General features: G+C 41.0%; 1 protein-coding gene across 2 annotated transcripts in view; it reads left to right on the top strand.

Annotated features, from left to right (window-relative positions):
- The window catches only part of METAP1 (methionyl aminopeptidase 1), a 27745-nt gene extending 3560 nt beyond the window's left edge, over positions 1 to 24185 (top strand). Inside the window, exons 2-11 of one of the 2 annotated variants that reach the window (XM_040556678.1) lie at positions 5524 to 5575; positions 8501 to 8610; positions 9909 to 9969; positions 11230 to 11321; positions 12148 to 12231; positions 13595 to 13733; positions 15845 to 15976; positions 18542 to 18685; positions 20356 to 20421; positions 21671 to 24185. In XM_040556678.1, coding sequence (XP_040412612.1) covers positions 5524 to 5575; positions 8501 to 8610; positions 9909 to 9969; positions 11230 to 11321; positions 12148 to 12231; positions 13595 to 13733; positions 15845 to 15976; positions 18542 to 18685; positions 20356 to 20421; positions 21671 to 21831 — 1041 coding nt within the window. In that variant the 3' untranslated portion in view covers positions 21832 to 24185. Of the gene's footprint in view, positions 1 to 5523; positions 5576 to 8497; positions 8611 to 9908; positions 9970 to 11229; positions 11322 to 12147; positions 12232 to 13594; positions 13734 to 15844; positions 15977 to 18541; positions 18686 to 20355; positions 20422 to 21670 lie in introns of both variants that reach the window. The other variant, XM_040556677.1, reaches the window with a different exon arrangement.

Raw genomic sequence — 24185 nt, 5'->3', positions numbered from 1 at the left:
TGCACAATTTGTATTTCTTATATGACTTCTGCAAGCTGCTGAATGATAAATGGAGAAGTAGTAACAATTCTTGAGATCTCCAGTTACTACTTTCCTATGAACCTTCTATTTATAAATTGATCTCTTACTAATAATTTTGTGTTGCTTTGATGAAAAATTCCTCTCTCATACTAGTTGTGTCTGCATAGGTGTCTCGGACTAAACAGAGCCGCCTGAGATTTTCTGTTGGAATGGACGGGATCCTGATGTGGGGTGGTTTCCCCATCCCAATTCAGAAGTATCTATTTACAGGCACGAAATGGAATCCTTCCCCCATGGTAAATTCAGTGCCCCGTGCTGCCTTTTTTTCCTCTCTGAGATGAGGAGGCCACAGACGGCTTCTCTGAGCTGTGCACCGTGCAGCATCTCTCAGGCAGTGGTGGGTACCCGCTGGGGTGCTCCTTCCAGCTGGGACAGGGGCTGACTTTTTAAATCTCAGTGATGGGAAAGAAGCTCTGCTTTGTTCCCTTGGTGGCTTTGTGTACTGCCTTACTCCTTTCTGGGAGGTATGTTGTCACTGGTATTCCGACCTGGGCCCTTGACAGCTTTGAGTTCTCAAGGTCACAGTAATTTAAGAAAAATTGGGATCTTGAAGAGAGCAGTGGTCCCCCCACATATGCTTTGCTGTTTCCTTTCACCTGCAGTGTGCTTGGGTTGGGCAGCGGGGAGCTGTGGGCCTGGAGGAAAGTATTTTCTGCCCTCTCTCGTGTCAGACCATAGGACATAAGTGCCATATTTCATTCTTGGTTTGCTGTTCTTGCTGCGCCTAAAATAGGCTAGAACCTGCTGCTTGGATCCAGCTGCAACAGATATGGCTTTCTTTTGGTATAAATGGCACTCTGCAGATACTCCCTTCTAGGCCTTTTGACAGATTCCCTTTGCCAGGAAGCTGACGTTTTTATCTGCTTGTAAATCACCAGAAATCCCTGTGCCTGTGGTCAACGCCTGGTTATTGTTGAGACATGAACGCAGAGCGCTCGTAACTTGTTGAAGGTCAACTTCAGGCTCCCAGGCAGGCTGTCTGAGCTGGGTTCAAGGGACTGAAAGGCCCGTCCGGTTTGAATTTCTCTTGCTGGTTGTTCCTTCACTGCTCCCAGAAGCCCCATGTATACCTCAATGGTTGAAGAGCTGTGAAATACAGTCCCTTCCTCCAAGGAAGGGCTCAAGTCCTGTCACCTGGGAGTCAGGAGTCTCGGGCTGAGATCGGGCTTAGATGAAAGGCAGAGCAAGCACTGCTGATACCATGATGCTGTGTGTAGGTGCTTCCCTCGAATCTGCAAGCATACTTTCAGCTCATCTGAAAAACAGACTAGTCACAAGTGCTGCTCCGGTGTGTGAGTTCTGCAGGCAGTTTTTCAGGCCAGAGGCAGCATCTTCTGGTCTCGTACAGCACCTAGAAGAACAGAGCTTGGCGTGCTAAAAGGCACCTGTTTTAACGTCCAACGCAGTAGCAATCGCACCCCTCAAGGCACTTGTGTTTACGGATAAGATGTAAGGTTAATCTGTGTCGTATTACATACATAGCACCGATAACCTGATATTTTTCTAAAGCTAAATGCCACACTTAAGGGTTTTGTTTTGTTTGGTTTGCATACCTTAAAGGTGGTTTGGTTAAAAACTAGTTCTCATTAAGTAAAATCACACGATCTTGGATTAAGCCCGAGACAATTTTACATTCCAAAGGGCACTTTAAAATTGTATTTAAAAAAAAATCGCTCGGAATATTTTTAAATGCACCGTACTGCTTGGCACTGTTTCCTAGACGTTTGCCTAACTATTACAACTCAGGGTATAATGACATGCAGAATGCCAGCCAGTCTGTCCCCACAGTCTCAATTCCAGCTGTCTTTTTTGCTGTAGAATATGTCTTTCTGGAAATTCAGCTCCGTGCCTCTAAATGGTGAGCACAGTGAAGTCAGGAATGAGCTGGAGTTCCCAGAAGCTGTCCGGCGCCAGGATTTGGGCAGTCTCGGCGTACCTGCTGTCAGGTGTGTCTGCAGCATCGGATGCCAGGTTGTGTAAAGCAGCAGTATCTGAGGGGATGGGGAGCCTGGAGCAAAAAGCACCAGCCCTAAGGATGGAAATCGCTGCCGGAGAGCTGGCAGAGCGCGCTTCGGGCGAGCTGCTGCCTTGCAAGGGTTGTTCAGAAACACAAGAAATGAGGATGTCTTGAATTCTGTGTTGCCTACGCTGCTTCCTGTACTTGGGTAGTTTATTTAAAGCTAGTTTGGGTATGTCTGTGCTGCACAGAGGTTTGTAGTGTAGATATAGCCTAATCTTGGTCATCTTGGTCCATTAACCCCCCTTTTCTTCTCTGGCATTTGACATTCGTTATGTTTTTCTGCCTCTTTATACAGTTGCATGGATTCCTGGTTTCCTGCTGGTACTGTAAAAATTACAATTAAAGTTTGGAAAAAAAAATCTTGCAAAGTAGCTCAGTAACTAATTTAAAGGATGTTTTTTTGTTGTTCTTTCAATGGCTGATTTTTTTAAAGCCAAAGGCATTTAGTAGTGACCTCTGTGTTCACACAAAAATGCCCTCTACTGTAAAACAAATTCCACCAAGCTGCATGCTTCTGTCAATATGTCATCCAGGAGGTGTTGGACTGAGTCCTTAAGGTGAAAATCATTTAGAGAAATAGCTTGGCTTCCACGAGCTGATCCAAGAGGAGCCTTTCCAGAGCGTAACGTGATTGCGTTACCTTTTGGTAAACGCACAGGTTCTGGCGAACGTTGGATCGAGCTCGTCTCTGAACACAGAATCAGTGGGGTTGGTTTCAGCATGGTTTGAGGTCAGAAATGTTGTTAAAAGGTTTAAATATGTTAATGGTCTTTAGCTAAAAATTGCAATCGAGTTTCTCTTGCTGACAGCCTAGTTGTACGCAAGATTGCTCTAAACAAATGAAGGACTCCCCTGCCCACTTCCCTCCTGCCACCGCTTTTTTTTGTCCCATGCGTTTGGCCTCTCGCTTTGCACAGTCCTCTTCAGTGTTTCCGAGTCTGTCCTGATTACTACATGAAAAACACATGCAATAGAAAGATCAATGCTCTAAGTGACAGGGGTGGGATATTAATATCAGGATACTAATGGATATTGTAATGTTTGAAATAAAATCCAGGAAGTCTTCCTCATGGCTCATGGCCAAAATCATGTTATTCCTGTGTGCTTTCCCTCGGAAGCTAGTTAATGTTTTCAAACATAGCCATACAAAGCCATGTCTTCCTTTCTTTTTGGCAATATTAGAAAAGAGTCATGTTCACTTCTTCATTTTAATACTGAAATTCACCCTGGGTATTTTGTTTATTTAGTCATTGACAAATTTCTGTCTTGATCTGTATATGGCATAGGAACATGGAAGACTCATTAGAGGCAGGAATGATAGTAGGAAGATTGAAGTAAGTGTCTCAGCAGAGAATGCTCAGCGAAAGGCAGAATTTTCTCCAGAAAACTCTCCACAGAGTGGCCCAGATGGTGGGGAAGAGTGGCTTTCTTCCGTGGCTTGTCAGGAAGCCTGCTGTGTAGAAGGTGAGGGTGTTTGAAACACGCAGTGGCACATCGGTAGTGCTTTGTAGCCCCAGCTACGATTCTCCAGCCTGCGAGGTGACAGCTGCCATGTTTTTATCTGAAAACACCGAGGCAGAGCTGTGCAGACATGTGCGGGGTGGTGCCTGCTCAGTAAGCTGTCCAACACAAATAGTTCGTGTGTACCTGCTAAGTCCAGCGCCTATGGGCAGCGTGTGACCGAGCCTACACAAAATGGACGGCTCGTTGGGTGTGCAGGGCATCCTCTGAGAGCCTTCCAGGAGTGTCAGCCCAACGCAGAGGCATTCACTGATGGTCCGCTGCACGTGGCACAGCCTGTGCTCACAGAAATGTTCTGGACTCGCCGCGTGTGCTGGTTGCTGTTGGTGGGTGTGCAGGTAGTGCGTGTGTCTGGGATGTCTGGCTAAAACCTTCTCCCTTTCCCTCAGCTTTCCAGCAAGCAGATACTAGCGTGGCACAAAGGTCTGTGTGTGCAGCAGGTTATACGAGCGTGACAATAAAACCTTCCAGTGCTCGCTCAGCGAGAAGGCCTGTGAGCCTAACGTGTCGGTTTCCAAGCCTCTCGCTGTCCCACCCATTACGCAGCACCGTGACGATAGCGGCAACTTCAAATGCTGCTGCAGAAGACAGCAAAGATCTGGTGTTGGTCATGAGGGCAGCAGGGTTTCTTTGAACATTGGCACACTTGTGCACCGCTTTACTGGGGTCTTCTGGACGCAATTTGATGACCAGTGGTTGCAGACAAGGTGGGGAGAAGATGGCTCTGCCGGAGCAGGCAGACTGTGCCATGCAGCCGTGAAGCTGGGGCAGAGTTTTGCACACCGGGCTTAGTTTACAGATCTGTTTTGGGTTGGGTTCGTGTTGTGTATGTTAGGCTGAATCAGTCGTTGGCTCTGGGCAGTATTTTTATGATGATGTTTCAGCCACTAGTATTGTCCTTCCTATTAAAGGTAAACTTCCTGCCTGTTTCTTCAGAACAAGTTCAGCATTATTGTAAATAACCAGAATTAGCAGTTTTCTAACAGCTATTTTGTGTACACGTAGCCATTGAATTTGACTTCTGTCTATAAAAATAATCTATTTCCTAATTACCGTCTTAAAGGATCACCTTTAAATGCCTACTTCAGCAGCTTTTCTGTTTCCATCTCTCATTTTTCATGTCTTTCCCTCACCTTAATCTTCCTTTACTCTCCTCCAGCTGCCAGGCATTTCCACCTGCCCCTTTGCTCATTCATTATTCACTGCACGAACTGCTCTATATGTGCTTGGGGGAAAAAGGGAAAAACACAAACTCCTTCACGTGCACTCTTTTCTTGCTTTCCATTTCAACTTCATTTTGTTTCTGTTGTTGTGGTTAACATTTCCCATTTCCATTCAGTAGCTCTCAGTCTTTTTCCCCACCTTAATCTCTTTAATTTGTTCCCCTGTGATCACGCTGATTGACCTCCGTTGCTTTCTTATGCTGGGGAAGGAGGCAGAAGGGATGCAATTAGCAGGAGGAGATGGCTCCTTGTAGGAGCCAGGGGAGGATCACCCTGCCCACTGCAACGCCATCACATTAGGTGTGGAGATAGACCAGGTGAACTCGTACCTCTGTGTCCCTGAACAGCACATCTCGGCCAACCCTGCCGTTTAATTACTCTTCAAATTGATAAGGGGACGATATTTGGTAGATAGGATTAGATCAGCGTGTTTCATTTGGATGGGTGCATCTGTTTGTCTGTGCTTTCTGACTGTTTTGGCTCATTAGCTGTTGAAAGTGGTATTTTCTAGTGCAGAGACTGGCAGTTAAAGTAGCGTTTACTGCGTGTTGCTACAAAGGTTAGTAAATTCCATATTTTAGTATTTTAAAATACAGTTGCTTCTCAATTTCATGGGAATGATGTGTCTGTCCAGGATAAGGCTACTTAAAAAATATTTTTTTTCCTTTGCAATTCTAGGAATGCTTTAAGGGAAGCTGGGCTACTCACAAGTTATTACACAAGAAAGCAAGTAAGTTTTTTTTTTTAATTGTCCGTTTTAATATTCTGTTCTGAATGTGCCTATAGAAAACTGTTCCTTTTTGTGAATTTACTCCCCCTTCTAATTCAGCATCATCGTGTTTTATTTAATGCAGTTTCACAATAAAGCGCGTGTGTGTGAGCATTAGTGGTAGAGCAACACAGTGCAATTTGCTTTGTATCTTTCCACACGTAAATGTACAGCTGTGTCTGGAATAGCGTGTCCAGTCCTGGGCTTCCCAGTGCAGGAGAGATGTGGATGTACCAGAGAGAGTCCAGCAAATGGCCGTGATGAGGGTCAAGGGACTGGAGCATCTCTCCTGTGAGGAAAGGCTGAGGGAGCTGGGGCTGTCCAGCCTGGAGAAAAAAAGGCTCAGGAAGGATCTCATTCATGTGTATCAATACCTGGTGGGTGGGTGCAAAGGGGCTGGAGCCAGGCGCTGTCAGTGGTGCCCAGTGCCAGGACAAGAGGCAGCGGGCACAAACCAGAACGTAAGAACCTCCCCCTGAACACCAGGCAGCACTTCTGTGCTGTGCGGGTGACGGAGCCCTGGCAAAGGTTGCCCCAAGAGCTTGTGGTGTCTCCCTCCTTGGAGTTCTTCAAAAGCCTCCTGGATGTGGTCCTGGGCAGCCTGCTCTTGTTGGACAGGAGGACCCCCGCAGGTTCTTTCCAACCTCAACGTTCTGTGATTCTGTGCCAAGAAACGATAAGGATTTTTCCAAGATATCTGGCATTGTGTTCTGCATATCTGAAATTGTGCTCAGTTCCTGGCAATCTGCAGATTAGATACATTTCAGAGTAAAAATGTAAAATTTCAGAGACCACATGTGGTACAGAAATCCCTATTTCTGTTCCATTTTTGCCTAACATATTCCTTGAGCCAAATTACCAGTTGTGTGAAGAGGAAAAGAGAGATCCTGACACAGAGGACAAAGAGAACAATAAATCATGACGGCGAGGCCTGTAAACGTGTACCAAACTTGTACCATCGTAGCATTTTGATGCCTGATGAAGTAAGAGGCAGTAATGTTCAAAAGGCTTCAGTGAAGCCTTTTGATTCGGTGCTTGCCGGAATGCAAGCATGCCGGTCAGAGTGCAGCCAGTCTGCGTATTTGGGGTGTACCCCTCTGGGGAAAAAATGAAAATGGTTTTGTGCACTGATGCTACAATTGGTAGGAGGATGCATTGTAGCAAGGATTTTGCTCAGTTTAGTTGAAGATCATAAGAATATCTATCTGTATGTCCTAGTTACAGCTGGTAGCTCTGGTACGGAAATACTGCTAGACTGGTAGTCTCTCTCTTATTTGAGGAGTTGAAATAATCTGTAAGTTTAAAACCAACCTGAAAAAAAGAGAAAGTAGACCCCAGTTCTGCACCTGCCCTCCCCAGCCCAATTTCATCAAAGGAGAGCTGAGATTAAAAAGTGGCTTGGCAAAAAGCCAAGTCCTCATGTCATTTACCTCCTTCTTTCCTAAAACCCCGTAAAACTCCTTTTTCTGTGATGAATATTGCATGTGGTTAATAGCCAGGAGTAGCACAGACAGAAATGTTTTCCCTCTTTCTGCCTTCCCGTTGTAGAGTTCTCATAGCTCACACTTGCATTCCGTATGACATTACTCTGCACCTGCATGAACATGAAATTGTGTTCAATATAATAATTCTGGTAATCCTCTGGTGCAGTCCTCTAATGCTGTTGTTTATCTGACAGAGAATTTTTTGATGATACCACCAAATCCACGGTCTTGTTGGCATCCTGGATAACCGCAGGATAAGCTCAGCATGAGTGGTCTTGGTTCTGGTAGCCCTCAAGTCCTCAGTGTCACAAATTACTGAAGCATCTCAAAGGAGTCTCAAATATGCCTTCACGATAACTTCAGATTTTTAAATTATTATTTCTCAGTGGTTCATCTAAACTGAATGTCATGTAGGCAGATGGCTCAGAAGTCAGCCATGGAAACTGAGAAATTTATACTAGGGCTTGCTATGTTAGAGTTCTTGCCATTTCTTCATTCTTGTGAGATATGAAAAGGGAAAACAAACTTAAGCAATCAGGTTATGAGTTAAAGATTAACGCTGCCATACTCTTCCTTTACCCTTGCCTCTTCTTTCCAAGTAAATCTTTTTTTTTCTTTTATTTTTCCCCTTTTGGAAATGCCCAGGATCAACTTGCTTCAATCCTCCACGTTAAAACCATCAATCTGCTCTGTTAGGTTAGTGTTTTTAGTGAATAAACGCAGTCACTGGACTGAATCAGATGCGAGTTTCACAAGGTTAAGAGAGCTGGCACCTGTGGCAGATTGGAACCATCTTGTAAGGTGCACATACTGCCTGAAGTGGCTGCACCTACACTTTCTGTGTAAGATCTGGAGGGGTAGCAGGCTCCCAATTTAAAACTAGTTGTTGGATACCCTCCTCCTCACCCCAGGTCATTTTTGTCACTGAATGCCAGGAGAAATCACAGAAAAGCGGTCTTCGTCTGCAGTGCCGGATTGCTAATTGAAGGGATAATGAGCGTTTCTGTAGAAATAAGCTCATCTCCCAAGAATGAAAAGAAGCACAGAACTATGTTTTAGAGCTACAAGTGAAGAACGACTCAAATAGCTATTACACTGTCTTTGTGCCTACAGTACTGCTGTCCCGACAATCCAGTTTGCTAATGAGAAAATATAAGGTTGGCAGGCTGTGATTTTTTTGAATGTGAAAAACTTAATCAAAAAATAAAATGAGAACTACTACCTACGCTTTTATGTATCAGTAGTATCAAAACCACCACCACCAACAACAAAAAAACACCAGAGTGAATGTCAGCTTTATCTATTGTAGGTTGCCTTCTGGACCCCACGGTTCTTGGTAGGACTGATTTTGCTGTTGTTTTTGTTTGTTTGTTTTGTTTTGTTTGTTTTTTCTTTTCAGAAGATGAAAAAGCTAAACATGAAGTTTCCTCTTGGACCCTGGAAGGTGACGTTAACACAAATCCCTGGTCTGGTTATCGATATACTGGGAAACTCAGGCCACATTATCCCCTGGTAAGTGTTAAGTGGCACTCTGTACTCCAGCACTGGAGGAAAAGGTGCAGGTTACATTCTGTAACAACTGGTGGACCAGAATTCCTGACCTGATTACCTTCCATATTTTAGCTGAAGGAGGAAAGCTTCTTCATCAGTCTGAACCTTATGGGAAGGACAAGTATGACTGTTATTATTGTGGCTCATTTTTAGTTAACTTGATCTAGGTCTTGGTATATTTAAAATGAAGCAAAAGCCTGTGAGAGAACGCGCATCAGTTCATGCCTTTTGGCTGTACGTTTTGACATTTGTTCTGCAAAAAGCTGCTGATAGTTAAGATGGTGTCTTCTAGCTGTCTGCTGCTCTTACCAATAATGGAGTGGTCTGCTTCAGAAAAAATGGGTGGGTTAATTTAGAATTTAAATAAACAGTTTGATATGATTGTATATAAATGGTTTGAAATAACCCGGTGAATAAGCTGATGAAACAGAGAATGCAGTAACTCCCAGCACTGGAATGGTGAAGGACAGCTGAGGTCAGTAACATCTTCAGAGTTGAAAGGTGGGGTTAGAAGACAACCTCAGTATAGCTGTATTTTTAAATTAGTACAAGTTTGTAAGTGGAATAAGTCAAAACTTTTACAGAATTAATGGCATTTTATTTACATGTGTCTTTTCTAATTGGCCTCTATTAGAAATCCTGCCCCTGTGGCATCCTCTCCATAGCATCTGTTACAGGCTCAGAGAAGAGACTAACAGAACCTGAGCCCATGTGTGTCTCTTTGTGTCATTGGAGAATGTTGTTTTTGTGTTTTTTTGGATATGTCACTGGCCAAGCAATTTACTAGTGTTACTACTGAGCATTTGCTTTTTTGTCTCCTGACTCCTGTAGGATTGATGTATATGAAATTGTAATAAAAAGTCCTAATAAATAGGGTGATGATTAAAAATAACAATCTTGTTAAAATACACTAATAATCATAGAGAGGAAGGATGTGAACTACGTTTGCAGTCTGGGAAGTGCCAGAATAAATGCTACAATACATTACAAAACTATTTATTTGACAGACAAAAGTTGGGTTTTATAAAGCTGTGAAGTTGGCTATTAGAGGGTGTATCATATAAAAGCAGTAAAGAGTAACAGGAGATTCTTTCAGAAATGGAGATTGGAGCTGTTTTGGACTGTTTGCATACTTGTGCCTTTTTCTGTGTGGAATTAGCCATGTTTCAGTGTGTTTGATTTTATTGTGTGGGTCTCTGCTTTTGTGGCTCTAGTATGTATTCTTGCAATCTAACTAGCTTTGACTGTGATTTATTTAGACACCAACGAGACCTGTGCCAAGTTATATTCAGAGACCAGATTATGCTGATCATCCACTAGGTAACATGGAACAAATCACAGTTATGGCGTGTCATATTTGCTTTTTATCTTTCCTTTGATTGAAGAAGCCTTTAATGCATGAAGGAGATACTGGAGAAGGGAATCTCTTCTTTTGTATGTTCTTCTCATCTACTTCTTTTCCCTGCCCCCTCCATTAACTTACTGATTTAAAAGAATAAAACTAAAAATGATTACAATTTTTTTTTTTTTTTAAGTCTGAAGTTTGTAATGAGTTGTCTTTCAAAGGTGTTCAGGGAAGAAAAGACAAAAATACGCAAGCTGTGTTCCTGTGTTTAACTTCATAACAAACAGCAAAGATAGCAAAAGTTGGCTGACACAGATGAGGTTTGATAAGCCATTGTCAGTGGCATTTTGGAACTGTGTTGTAAAATAACTAAAACAAACAAAACCCCAGTAAGCAACACCCAAAAGAAAACTGATGATTTCCAGCTGTTTTTAGACAGAAAGAGGATAGATTCAAAATTCCTTGCTTATTGGTTTGTTTGGGTATTTTCCCCTTTTTGCGTTGGTGTCGATCTGTGTTTCTCAAAAAACTGCTAAAAAGCCTGTTGGAATTATTTTTAAATCTTCAATGGGTCTTTAGTTGTACTTTATAGTATATAAACATTTAAACAGCACAAAGTATTGGTTTTCGGAGGTCCTTCAACTGTAAAACTGAATTTGCACAGAATCTCATAGGAAGAACTTTACAAGTATTTATCACATGATTATTGCAGCAGAACTACTTGCTCCCTTCCAACCCAAGCAGTTCTATGATAACTAGATGTAGTCATATGCTTATATAATACTTTAATAGCTGCTTTAGAATATTATTTATTATATTTATTATAATATTACTTATTATAATATATTATTTATTATAGATAATATTATTTGTTATCTCCAAGGTAGCTAAAAAAAAGACTTTTCTATGAATAAAATACTTCCCTTGAAAGTGTAATCTTAAAGTTGTGTTTTGAGAGTGTTCTGACTGACTGGGCAAGTGAATGTAAGTGACTGGGCATCCTGAACACGTTTGGACATTACGATGTTGTGGAAGGCTTATGAATTCAAATTAATCTGGTTAATGTTGATAATGCTATAACTGGTGGGTTTCTTATTTTAGTCTCTGGTGAGAAAGTATATATTTTTATTGCTGTTGGTAAGCTAATTAAGTTCCTTGATTGGACATGTGTAGCAATCATTCCTCCATGTAATTTGGTTTGTTTGTTTATCCCCCCCCCCGCTTTCTTTCCCCAGGAATGTCTGAATCAGAACAGGCTTTGAAAGGGACCTCTCAAATAAAAATACTCTCACCTGAGGATATAGAAGGGATGCGAGTAGTGTGTAGGGTAAGGAGGTTTTGGTTTTCATTACAAAATGCCTTTATTCTTTAAAAATATATAGTTATTTTACCAGTTTTTGACAGCATACTTCAGAGTTCAGACTTTCAAACCATTTTTGAGCGCTGAAAAATAGTTTGGGAAATCTCATATTTTCTTTCTCCTTGTGACTCCAACTTGCAGTGAATTATTTTGCAAGCAGAAAGATGACTTTTATCTGTTTTCTGGCATTGTTGTTACTAGTGAGAAATAGTCTGTGGCTGAAATGTTGTTACCGTTAGGAATATATTTTATAGTGCATGAATGAGAACAGAATTTTTTCCTCTCCTAGAGTTAGTGCCAAGTTAAAACTAAAAAGCAAAACCAAAACAGTGCCCCATTCCTGACAATTTTGGAAAAAGAGTTGTTCTATCAAAATCAATCAAACTTTGAAATGTACTTAGGTAGTTCATGTATGTGGTATTTGACAAAATCGTGATCCAGTGCTGCTGGACATGGTCCTGGGCAAACAGCTCTAGGTGGTCCTGCTTGAGCAGGGGAGTTGGACCAGATGACCTCCAGAGTTCCTACACTCCTCGACCATTCTGTGATGCTGTGAAATCTTAATAGAAATGTTAACTGGGTATTTTCAACTGGGGTGTTCTCAAAATATTTTCAGATGTCACCGAGGTGACTCAGTAGTATAAACTGCAGGCATCTTGAAGACTTTCTGTAGTCCCGGTCTACTCACCTTCCTAGCAATCTCAGTGTAGCTGCAGAAAATGAGTTGCTAACCTTCCAAGGAGTAGCCCTGGTCTCATTTTTAAATCAGTATTTTTTGTTTCCTTATTTGCAGCTTGCTAGAGAAGTATTGGATGTCGCTGCCATGATGGTGAAAGCAGGTGTGACTACTGAAGAAATTGATCATGCTGTCCATTTAGTAAGGTTATTTTACTGTTCTTCTGGTGTTTTTAAGTGCTTTCTTCTCTCTCTCTGTTTTGGAATGAGTGTTGTGGGGTTTTCTTCGTTGCATGAATTCCTTTTCTTTATTTTGAACTGTTTCTCATTATTAAGCTAATAGGTAGAGCAGATGTTAGAAGTATGTTATTTTGAATCTAGCATTGTGCTATAAGCCCCCAATTAGGAACTCGTGGGGCTCTGTATCAGCTCCTTAGATGATTTCCAGCTTTAGACTCCCTCTGAGTTTCCTCACGTTTTCTCTGTTAACATCACACATTTTTTTTTCTTGTAAACCCTTTTGAGTTCCCGATACCACTATTTAAAGAGCATCATATGTACGTCATGGACTTTTGTGCCCAGTGTTGTTAGTTAAGAAGTACAGAGGAGAAAGTTCAGTTATTTATGATTGGAAATCAGAACTGCAGAGCCTGAGATAGAATTGGGATGAGGTGTTTGATGCAATCAGGTGAACTAAAGCCCCAGTCTAGCAAACTATTTGAAATGTATGTTCAAGTATTTTTCTGGTTTGCTGATTCATAGGTAAGTTGAGTTGTGTAATATTAATTTTTCTTAGCTGTGCTTTCTATAAGGTGTTTAAACTGATAGTTGAGGGATACCGATCTGCAGTGTGGAGGCCAGGATTTTGATGTAGATAGGTCTGCATTTGCAGCTGTTGAGCTGAGATTGAGGCACTTCCTACGGTTTAACTAGGCCTGAGGTTTCTGGAACTGCATTAAACTTAAATGGTAATATACTCTCCCTCCAGCTTTTGGAAACTTTTGTGTGGAAGATTGATACTGACTGAAATTTTGCAGTTTTAAGACAGTATTATTTTTCCATAATTGCTCGGTATGTCTCTTAGTATGTATATGTCAGTTTTGCAAAAATCACAGGTTAATAAAGTGAGTGCAAAGGAAGCAACATAGGGTTTTAAAGTTGGGGAGTAAAAGAATAGTGCTAAATATTGTTTTGTCAAGATTGTGGCTTTTGCAAAAACATTAAAAAATCTTAGGTCAGGTGCTTAAAAACAATCATTGAAAATGACAGTTTTCTACCTGAATAAATATTCCCATGCATTGTTTTGAACCTGAATATTTCAGCATTCATAGTTGAACATAAAAATTAATAGAAACAAAATGAAACTAGACTTACTGTCTTCCTGTTAAGAAATGCAAAGCAGAACAAAATATCTTAATGCCAAAAAAAAAAAAAAGCTCAAAAAGTCTTATTTTCAGGAGCCACAGCATTTCAAAATATCATTCTTACTGTAAGTCTGTTGTGCTTATGTTTTTTCATTGTACAAAACTTGCTAATACAATGTGTAATTGTATTTTCTAAATTAGGCTTGTATTGCAAGGAATTGCTATCCTTCCCCTCTGAATTATTATAATTTCCCTAAGTCATGTTGTACATCAGTGAATGAAGTGATCTGCCATGGAATTCCTGATAGGAGGCCATTACAGGAGGGGGATATTGTTAATGGTAAGTGCTATGAAAATTTAACTTCTACGTTTTTAACCTTCCGCACTTCTACCAGTTTGTGTGCCAGGGCTGCACCTCAGCCCTAGAAAACACCTTTTATAAGAGGATTTAGTAATACCTTTGTTCACATCCCTGCCTTGAGTACACCTCTGCAAGCCTTGAGCCTACTGCTTTGTTTTGGTTTGGAAGAATTTGTTGACTCTTTTGTTGCTTGGTAGGTCTTGTTACAAAATGGTCCATGTTTTGTGGATCAAATGTACGTTCCCCACAGGCTCAAAAGGCTTCCATGCATGCTTCATTTTAGAAAGGTAGTTTCTCAAAAGCTGATTTAGAAGGTGGAACAGAGGGTACAGCGAGGGGATAGGTAAGTACAACGGAGGGAGCGCCTATCCATCTTTCTCCTTACCTAAATCTTTTCAGCTTGGTAGAAGCAAAAGGTGGCCATTACAGGTCCAAAATAGGATTTTAGTTAGAATCATAGGAAAATGTAGACCAGGAGGTACAGCCAGGTGACATCTAGTCCACCTTCCTGCTCCAAGCAGAGCATCGTAACATTTTGTTATCATACTGTTCCCTGTGAGCAGATTCTGTGTGAAGTGAGATGTTTTGGCCATGTCTGGCAGTGTCAGGAGAAAGTCCTATGATCAAGTAGCCTGTAGAAATAGCTTCTTTGCAGCAAGTACACACTGATAATATAGTTTGCAAGAAACTTACCTGGGTAAGTTACCTGGCTGCTGGCTTCTGTGTGGTGTGTTGTTGTGTTACTGGGTAAGTTCACTGATCTAAATGTTCCAGTAGTTGCACGTAATCACGCAGTGAGTGTGGTGTAGCTCTGTACATGCATGCATCCATAACAGGCAGTGTAGTTTCATTCTTCCACATTTGCCATCAGTACAGATTTGTTGACACGTGTTTTCCCGTGTTTCCCATTGAGGTTGTACTGGTCTCGCTAAGCAGCTCATGTGCTGTATGTATTCTTTAAGTATTATTGCTGAGTACTGTCTTCTACCACAGGACATCAACTTTGACCTGCAAATCTAGAATGTTTTGTGTGTGTTTACTATATATAATGACTGTATGATAGCAGTTTTTAATATTTTGCTCATGGCTACTATGAGAGACAGGATTCTAGAACAGATGACGTCTTTGTCTCAACTGGTAGGCCTGTTCCCACGTTTCATAAAAGGACTATTTGTGATGAACATCTTGTATAGACATTCCAAAAAAGATATATTTTTGGAGTGGGCTAAACTAAAAATGATATATATATATATATATATTCAATAAAACTGCTTATATTTATATTTGTCAAGAGTAAGTTTATACCTTTAAGTTGATGACCAACTTTACACACAAAGGTGGTAAGTTTTGCTGCAACATAGTTATAAGCTCTAATTTTATGGTTTTTAAACTTAAGCTGTTTTAAGCATACCCCTTCTCATTCTTGCTGTTTGCCTGATACCGAATGTTTAAATAATTTAATTCAAAAGAAAAAAGTTTTAAGCCATCTGGTGTATTTTTTCTTAGGAACAATATTGGAAAATTTCTCTGTATTTAATGTTCACCAAAAAACTTCACCTTTTTGGATGGAAAAAATGGGTTTTGGCATTCTGATTACTGCAAATATGTGACTTATTATTTTAAATGTGCATTGAAAGTACTGAAGTTAAAATATGGCTTAAAACATGATTACATTCCTACTTTAAATTTAATTTTCTCCTGTTAGTGCTGGAGTTAGTTCTAAGGAAATATTTTAGCCAGGTAAATCACCATGGAGTAAAGAGCATCTGTTTCTTGTTTTTATATTTGCCTAGAAAACCAATCATAAGCTTGCCATGGCTGTATTGCACTGGTGGATTTTTTTCTCCATTTTATTTTTTCTTAAATCATTGAGCAGTGAAACATTATCTTAATAGTTAATTCTATAAATTCTACAGGATAAGTGTCAGAATTTAATCTGCTGGAAGAGTTGATATGCGGAATTATTCACAGTTATTTCTCTAACTTCACAATTGCAGTAACACATTGTATGTGGTTTTTGTCTTTTCACAAATAGAGAAGTAGTGGAAAATACAGTGGTAGTAGTATGACGTGTCTGGTATTCTTTGCAGTGGATATTACTGTCTATCGTAATGGCTACCATGGAGATCTGAACGAGACGTTTTACGTTGGAGAAGTTGATGAGGGTGCAAAGAGGCTTGTCCAAACAACGTATGAGTGCCTAATGCAAGCCATCGATGCAGGTAAATGCTCTTGCTGAGGCCTGAAGGTTTATGGTTTTGGTTCTCAAGCTCGAGTGCTCATATGTGTTATCCCCTGGGAATGAATTTTGTTGCAGAACACAGAAGTGTTAGTGTGCGTCACTAGCAGATGATGTATGTTGTATAACATAGCGATTGTTCAAACTGTACAGTTCTGTGGGTGGTGGCTGCAACTTTTATTTGAAACGTGGGCTGACAAGGGAAATGTAACTGATGCTGAGGTGATCCACGTGTGCTGATATTTACATGGAAATAGCCTTTTTGGGCTACTAGATGAATAAGACGTCCTTGATTTGAATTGTTTAGGGAATGTAAACAACAAAGTATGTTTTGGAAAACCAGAGTATGGTTTTCTACTTTTCTAACACGCATGGCATTGTAAAGTGAATCAATAAGATAAAACATTGTTTGAAGACTTTTAAACTCAACCCTTTACTCCCATAAACTTGATGGTTATTTTGTAAAGCTAATTAGGTGCTTAGATTTTAAACTTCGGCAGTGTGCTGGGGAAGAGAGATCTATATCCTTCAGTACCTGCAGGACTTTGATTATGTTGCTTATAAATATATTAAATATATTAAATATAATTCAGGACACCTTCACTGAGACATACATAGAGATAGAAAGTTAGCTAGAGAATGCCGTGTTCAACTTTATTCACAAATGAATATACCAAGTTCTCCTGGACAAACAGGGAAAACTAATATCTCTCAAGCCCCTGCAAATAATTGTATCCTCTGCATATTATATATCCTGTAGCTTCTTAGAATCCCCAGTAAAATTTACTCACTTCATGGTCTCTGCAAGCTGAAGTTTACGTTACTATATCTGAAGGCTTTAAACATGCATCTAATTAAATGAAAAAAAAATAATAGTGAACTTACTTTGGTTAATAATTTGGAGATAGCGAACTAAACTGCAAAGACAGAAATCCATGTGAAAGATATCTTGCACACCTGTTGTGTGAGTGAGAAAATACAGTAGAGTTGAGCTGTGAAGGACATAAATTATTTATGTGGGATTACTGCTCTGGAAGGAACACTTAATTTTCCAGAGCTAGACCTAGATTGTTTATCTTTGCTCCTGTACTTTATTTTTATAGCAAATGTTAAATACATTGTCTCTTATCTTTCATATCCTGGCTTCGATGTGTAAACTACAGCAGTTCACTCTTGCGTTCGTTATACCGATATGTAAATTCTCAGTATAAGTGTTTTTTTTTTTTTTACTAACCTTTCAGATGATGTAACAATTTTCAATGTCTTTCAGCCATTCCCTGCTAATAGGAATTCTAGCAGCAGATGTCTCATTTATAGCAAAGGGTTGCCTCTGTCTTGGTCACGCCATCTTAAATTCAGGGTGTTGGACCAGCAGAGCCCTAACTAAGGGAGTTTTGCCTTGTTGCGTTGCACTGAGCTGCTTGGAATTGTGAGGCCTGAAGTTATTTCACAACTGTTTAGTATAACACCAACAGATTAACTTTTTGTCTTCTCCACTGTGTCTGCCTTATGTTTTGGGAAAAGCATGCACGTTCCGATAGTAAGCCAAATTTCTTGTTATTTTCTGTAAGTTCAGTAAGCTGAACTTATAAGCTATAGTTGTTCACATTAGCAGAGAAGTGAACTACGTGGTTTGCTTTATGCAAGCTTTTAGCTGTGTATGCGAACTGTTCAGGCTTATTCTGCTTAACATGGCTCCACTTAACCACCCAAGGTCTGGCTCCTGAAAGAACAGCATATATTCAGGGAGTTGTGAATGATCTTGAAATAAAATTTCCTTTTTTTTTTTTTTCTTTTTTAGCTGCTCAAGGTTGCTTTCAGTATGCAGCTTCATTAGTTGATAGATGAGGCATCGTTGCTTTTATGGTACTATCAATCCCTTGTGCTCAAAGTGAATTCTTCGCACCATTTTCATCAGTGGCGAATTACTTAATTTTCAAGGCTTCCCTAAAGGACCATCAAAAATGTTAGCCCTGCATATGAACATTCTTATTTGCTGTAGCTTTGCCATTAAAAACCGAGTCTGAGAGTAGAGATAACCGTTTTATCTTTTTTCCTTTCTTGGTTCTTCACCTATAATCATTTTCCCTATTAATTTGTGTGCACTTTTCACATAATGGAGAGAAGTACATATTAAAATACAGTTCATACATTCATTGAAAGAAGCACTGAAACTCTGGATATGAAAAGTTGCCAAGCGTGTTCAACATCTTTTGTCTTTAATTTCAAACTTCAACATCCTTTTAATATATGAGCTCTTATGTCCATGAAAGGAAAAAAGGAGTGTTCTTGTGAAGGAGTTTCTCTCTTTCTCCCTCACTTTCTATTTTATATGAGACTGTTTCTTCCCTTTTTCTCGTTATTACACTCACTCACGTACTTGGTGAATTAAGTGAACATAGTGGAGGGAGGAGGTTGCATACTAGAACAGATGGGCAGGCAAGCCAGGAGTGTTACAGAGGTGATATTAGCCGGAATGGTATTAGATGGTTACTTATGTTGAAAGAAAGCACTATAAATTTGTAACTGTATCTTTTTAATTTTGCAGTAAAACCTGGTGTTAGGTATAGAGAACTGGGAAACATTATTCAGAAACACGCTCAAGCAAATGGATTCTCGGTCGTTCGGAGCTACTGTGGGCATGGAATCCATAAACTTTTCCATACAGCCCCTAATGTGCCACACTATGCCAGTGAGTATTCCCTTTGTGTTGTCCTGCAGACAGAATATGCTTTGCAATGAGCGCACCCAATTTATTTCTTGCTTATATTTTAATAAAATAGCATGTTGCCTGACAGCCATCAAGTTAGCATTTGTGCACTTGTGAGATATTTTTCTGAACTCTGGACCATAGAGTGCTTTATGAAACTAAGCAAGGTGTCTTGTCACATACTGAGGCAATCTGTGCCTACGCTAATGATTAGCCCTCGCCTGAACTAGTTAGTGGTCAACATTCTTGCATGAATTCCCAACTAATCCCTCAGACATCAGTCCTTGTCTGCCCTGAATAGGCAAATGTTTCCAGCCAGAAGGTGTAAGTAAAAGCTTCATGCTGTTTCCAGATGTAAATAAGTTTTTTGAATGGTGTAGGCAGGTGGTGTGCCTGAGTCTGGGTCCTGTTATATTTTGCTTTTCTCTATTTGAGTGTTGTGGTGTTCCTGGAAAACTTTTGTAGTGTGTGGTAGTGGAGGAGGGACCTGCTGCCCCCACAGGTTCTCTGCTTTAGTTTTTGGAAATGGCAATGTCCCTATGATTTTGGCAGCAGGACTATGAGACAGCATCCACAGAGACAAAGGAGAGAAGCTTAAACATGAGTGGACTATTAAGGATAGGAGAAATGCTGTGGAACAGTGATAAACAATTCACACCTGCTTCAGCTGCATAGCTCCCCTGGTAGAACCTCTGTTTCCTCAGACGTGATGGATGCCTCCATCTTCCCATATCCCAATGAATTTTAACACACATTATAATTGTAGATTATAATTCGGCAATCCCTGGCTTATCAGGGATTGCTGAAAATCAGTTCTGTAAATGATTTTTCAGAGAACAGAGAAAATCTGTTAATCAACAGGTATGAATTCATATTATTTAAGTTTTATGATGTAAAATGAAAAGAAAAGGCTGCCCAGAGAAGCTGTGGATGCCCCATCCCTGGAAGTGTTCCAACCCTTCCAACCCAAGTCATCCTACAATTCTAAGAGAATCTGGACTCTGGAGATGGAGAAGCATTTTATGTCTCCACACAAATGCTTTTGGTGAATCTAACATCAGAAAGTTCCAATGTTGGAAACTTTTTTTTTCTTTAATGTTACTTAAAGTAATGTTACTTAAAGAAATGTAGCATTATCATCCCAAGACTACCACGACTTCTTTAGTATTCCAGAGTAATGAGAATGTCTTTCATAAATGGAATCATGGGATTACTTGACCATTAGCCTATTTTGAAATTGATTGGAAATAATGGTTCAGTGGAACCAGGTTAAGAGGTCTTCAAGCCTGCTCTGAATATCTGAAATACTTCATATTTTTCCTGAATTTCTAAATTGATGTGTTTCACCATGGAAATATGCAGGACTGTTCTGATTTTACACAATTGGGGCTGAACTCTAGAGAAAGACGACAATTAATTTCAAGTTTCTTGAGTAAATATTGCAGTGTTAGAGCATGGAGACAAGGAAAAAGGACTAATGGAAATTTTATTATAAAAACTAATGGACAAGTGAACTGGTCATCTTTGAAGAGCTTTTCTCTTTTCATCTTTGAAGAGCTTCACACTGTTCCTCCTGTCTTCTCTAAGACAAGGATTCGTTTATTACCTAAGATGGGATAAATTTTCTAACTTGATTGTTTACTTTATTGCAGAAAATAAGGCGGTTGGAGTCATGAAGCCAGGTCATGTATTTACAATCGAACCAATGATCTGTGAAGGTAAGTGTGGTGGTTTTACTCGGGTGGGTGACCGAGCTCCACCACAACTGCTCTCTCACTCCCACTCCTCAAAGAGGAACGGGGAGAAAATACGATGAAAAGGGCTCAAGGGTTGAGATAAGGACAGGGAGATCTAGCACTAATTATTGTGATGGGCAAAACAGACTCAGCATAGGGAGATAGTAAGATTTATTGCCTATTACTAACAAGCTAGAGAAGCGAGAAACAAAGGAAAGAAACCAAAAGCACCTTTCCCCCCCCCCGTCCACCCTCTTCCACCTCCTCCCCCCGAGCGGCGCGGGGGAACAGGGGTTATGGTCAGTCTATAGCGCTTCTTCTCTGCCGCTCCTTCTCAGTCACTCTCGTCCCCTGTGCTGTGGGGTCCCTCCCACGGGATGCCGTCCTTGCTGAACTGATCCGGCATGGGCTGCTCACAGGCAGCAGCTCCTCCAGAACTGCTCCAGATATGGGTCTGTACCACGGGGTCCATCCCTCAGGAGCGAACTGCTCCAACCTGGATCCCCCACGGGCAGCAGCTCCTGCCAGGTCACCTGCTCCTGCGTGGGCTCCTCTCCACAGGCTACAGGTCCGGCCCAGAATCTGCTCCAGCAGGGGTCTTCCACAGGCTGCAGCGTCTGTCAGTGCAGGTCCACCTGCTCCACCGTGGTCTCCTGCACGGGCTGCAGCGTGAAACCCTGCTCCACCGCGGTACTCCATGGGCTGCAGGGGGACAGCCTGCTTCACCATGGTCCTCACCACAGGCCGCAGGGGACTTCTGCTCCGGTGCCTGGAGCACCTCTCCCCCTCCTTCTTCACTGACCTTGGTGCCTGCAAGGCTGTTCCTCACTCCTCTCACTCTCCCAGCTGCTGTGTGGCGCAGTGTTTTTTTTTTCCCCTGTCTTAAATATGCTCTCACAGAGGTGCAAAACAACATCGCTTATTGGCTCGGCTCTGGTCAGCAGTGGGGCCCTTACCTAACATGGGGCAGCTTCTAGATTCTTCTCACAGAAGCCACCCCTACGGCCCCCTGCTACCAAAACCTTGCCATGTAAACCCACTACAGTAAGCAATTCGGCGAAAGCCAAAAATCACTAAATTAAACTGATTCTGCATAATGCCTTAATAGAGTAAAATGGTTACTCATATTTACTCTTAAGAAGCGATGGAATAGGATGCTGGTCCTATTCTTTTGGGGGAACTAATATCTGGTATTTAAATGATGAATTTTTGATTTGTTTAATATTTCTAGGTGGTTGGCAAGATGAAACATGGCCCGATGGTTGGACTGCGGTAACAAGAGATGGAAAGCGATCTGCCCAGTTTGAACACACTCTTCTGGTCACCGATACAGGCTGTGAGATCCTCACTCGGCGGCTGGATAGTATTCGTCCCCATTTCATGTCCCAGTGATAGTCTAGACTGAGCAGGTGGATCTGAACGATACATTTTTTCTTTTTTTTTGTCTCTGTTCTATGCATTTTTTAAGAGTACAGAATAGAGAGGAATTTCATCATTTACTTTGTTGTCACTGATTGTAGATAAGAGAGGAATACGTTGAAGAACCTGACCCAATGTCTGGTAAAGCAGAGAAGAATTTAAAGAATTTTCTGCTTTCCTCCTACCTACAACACTCGTGCTATATTTTTCTTTTTTCTTCAATTATCTCTTTTGCACCTTTCTTCCAATTAGACCTGCAGTTGCTTCTGTTGCCGCCATGATATTAGCTAGAAAAGTGTGGGTAACCTTTCCCACTGGGACTTTGGGATCCAGGTTTTTTTTCACTACTTCAGTGTGCCCTGTCTCTCTTGGTGTGAGCGGCACCTGAGATTTTAAGCATTTCTAGTTCCAAAGACCTGCTCCTACTTCTGCAGATACTGTTCTAATGGGCTGGGCCTTGTTTGCTTATCAGTTGAGAAGTGGGTGAGGGGAGAGAGACATGCATGTTGCCAAGAGTAGGTGACCGTTACCTTTAATTCTGTTCCTGTCTCTCTGCTGATGGCCTCTGTGGTAATTATGACTGTAGGTGACACGCTATGTTAATGGCAGGGCTTCTTTTACCGGAGATTGATAGTATGGGCTTCCTACACGGAAAATTACTGAATTCAGTCTTAAATGCAGCTCCCTGGAACAAGCCACCTCTCTGTGGAGCAGTGCTTGCAGGCAGTCTCCTGCTCCAAACGCTTGGTGAAACTGATGTATCAGACTTGGCTAGGGAAAGGAATGAAACGAGAACCAAAAAGATCCCACGAGAAATGAGATCCCTGCGTGGGTCAGCTGTGGGACGTTTTATAAAGGTACATCCACAGTAGCTGTGGGGGATTGGATTTGCAAGACTTACAGTGAGATGAGTATATATCTCAAAAGGCTGAGTGTGAGAAGACAAAACATCTTCAACGCTGTTTTTTTTCTTTTTTTTTTTTGGTAGTTCTAAAACAGGTCTTTTTCCCCCAGTCAAGCAATTGAGAGAGTTTCGTGGTTTTGGAAAGTCTTAGGGGGACACAGGAAAACGGATCTTTTTCCTCAGACTCTATAGAGTGGGCAATCTTACAATCAATATACACTTCTCTATCAGTGGGTCACAATGAGCTGGGAACTGTCACCTTAACAAGTGTGGATTGAGCCTCTGTATTCTCTCTACTTTTTCTTTTCCCCTGCCCACTTCCTTTCCATTATCTTTGCTGTCTTTGCTGAGGGGATTACTTTTTCTTTTCTTCTCTGAATCGTAATGAAAATTTTTTCAGACCCCATTGCAGACTTAGAAGTCTTACACCACTGTAATGCAAGAAATAGTCAAACCAATGCAGACATAAAATCATACCATCATGGGCATAAAACACACCTTTTACCAAGGTGTCTGGTGAATTTGTTGCCACATTAGACCCAAGCATGAGGTACTGGATCCCCTTGGCTCCCCTTGGCACTGCAGAATTTAGGTGGGGAAAAGGGGCTAGTGCTTCACAGAACTGGACTCACATGCGTACTACCAAATACCAAATTTACCAGAAAATGTCTTCTCTGCCCTGAGTGCCTCAGACCTCCGTTGCTGTAAGAGTTCCATTGCAATGTTTTCATTACCTTTATTATTATTTTTAATTATGCAGTAAAGTGACCTGAAATGATGCATATAGAGTGCGTGTGCGTATGCGTGTGTGTGTGTATAGATTTTAACAAAACAGACTGTAGTACTCTGAGTGGAATTACCTGTGTTGAATGAAATGTCATGTACTGAGGTGATGGCTATCCTGGAGGTTTGCCTACCATATCACTCACTTGAATGGTTACAGCGGTCTTGCCTTTTCTATGTGCGTGTGTGTGCACGTGATGGGGGACTTCAGTTTTGGTCTATGAAATAAAAGTTGCAGCTGCTTTTAACAGAAATTACATTTTTGTGATCCAAAACCGGATATAGCATTCTCAATTATATCCAGGATTGCTTGCACTAGCGCAAGCCTACTCGTAGATGCATGCAGCCAGTTCAAAACCAGTCTTCAACCTGTGCATGTGTAACATGAATACCTCTTTGTTGTTGCACCGATACAACCAAATTCAACACTGCAAATTTTCAACACAGGTAATCTACAATGCTATGCATTTCTGCCTATAAATTGAAACCCCAGTAAGGAAACTGTTTCTATTGAGTTCATACTATTGCGGTATTTTTAAACAAGTGAAAAGTTTGATGAACATCTACACCTGTTCTTTGAACATGAGGTAACACATCAGCCTGGAGAACAGAACTTATTTAATAAAAATATTGCAAAAGA

Source organism: Cygnus olor, chromosome 4 (genome assembly GCF_009769625.2).
Source record: "Cygnus olor isolate bCygOlo1 chromosome 4, bCygOlo1.pri.v2, whole genome shotgun sequence".
Taxonomy (NCBI): Eukaryota; Metazoa; Chordata; class Aves; order Anseriformes; family Anatidae; genus Cygnus; species Cygnus olor.
The sequence above is the reverse complement of the archived record's forward strand: the minus strand, read 5'-3'. Positions and strand labels throughout refer to the sequence as shown.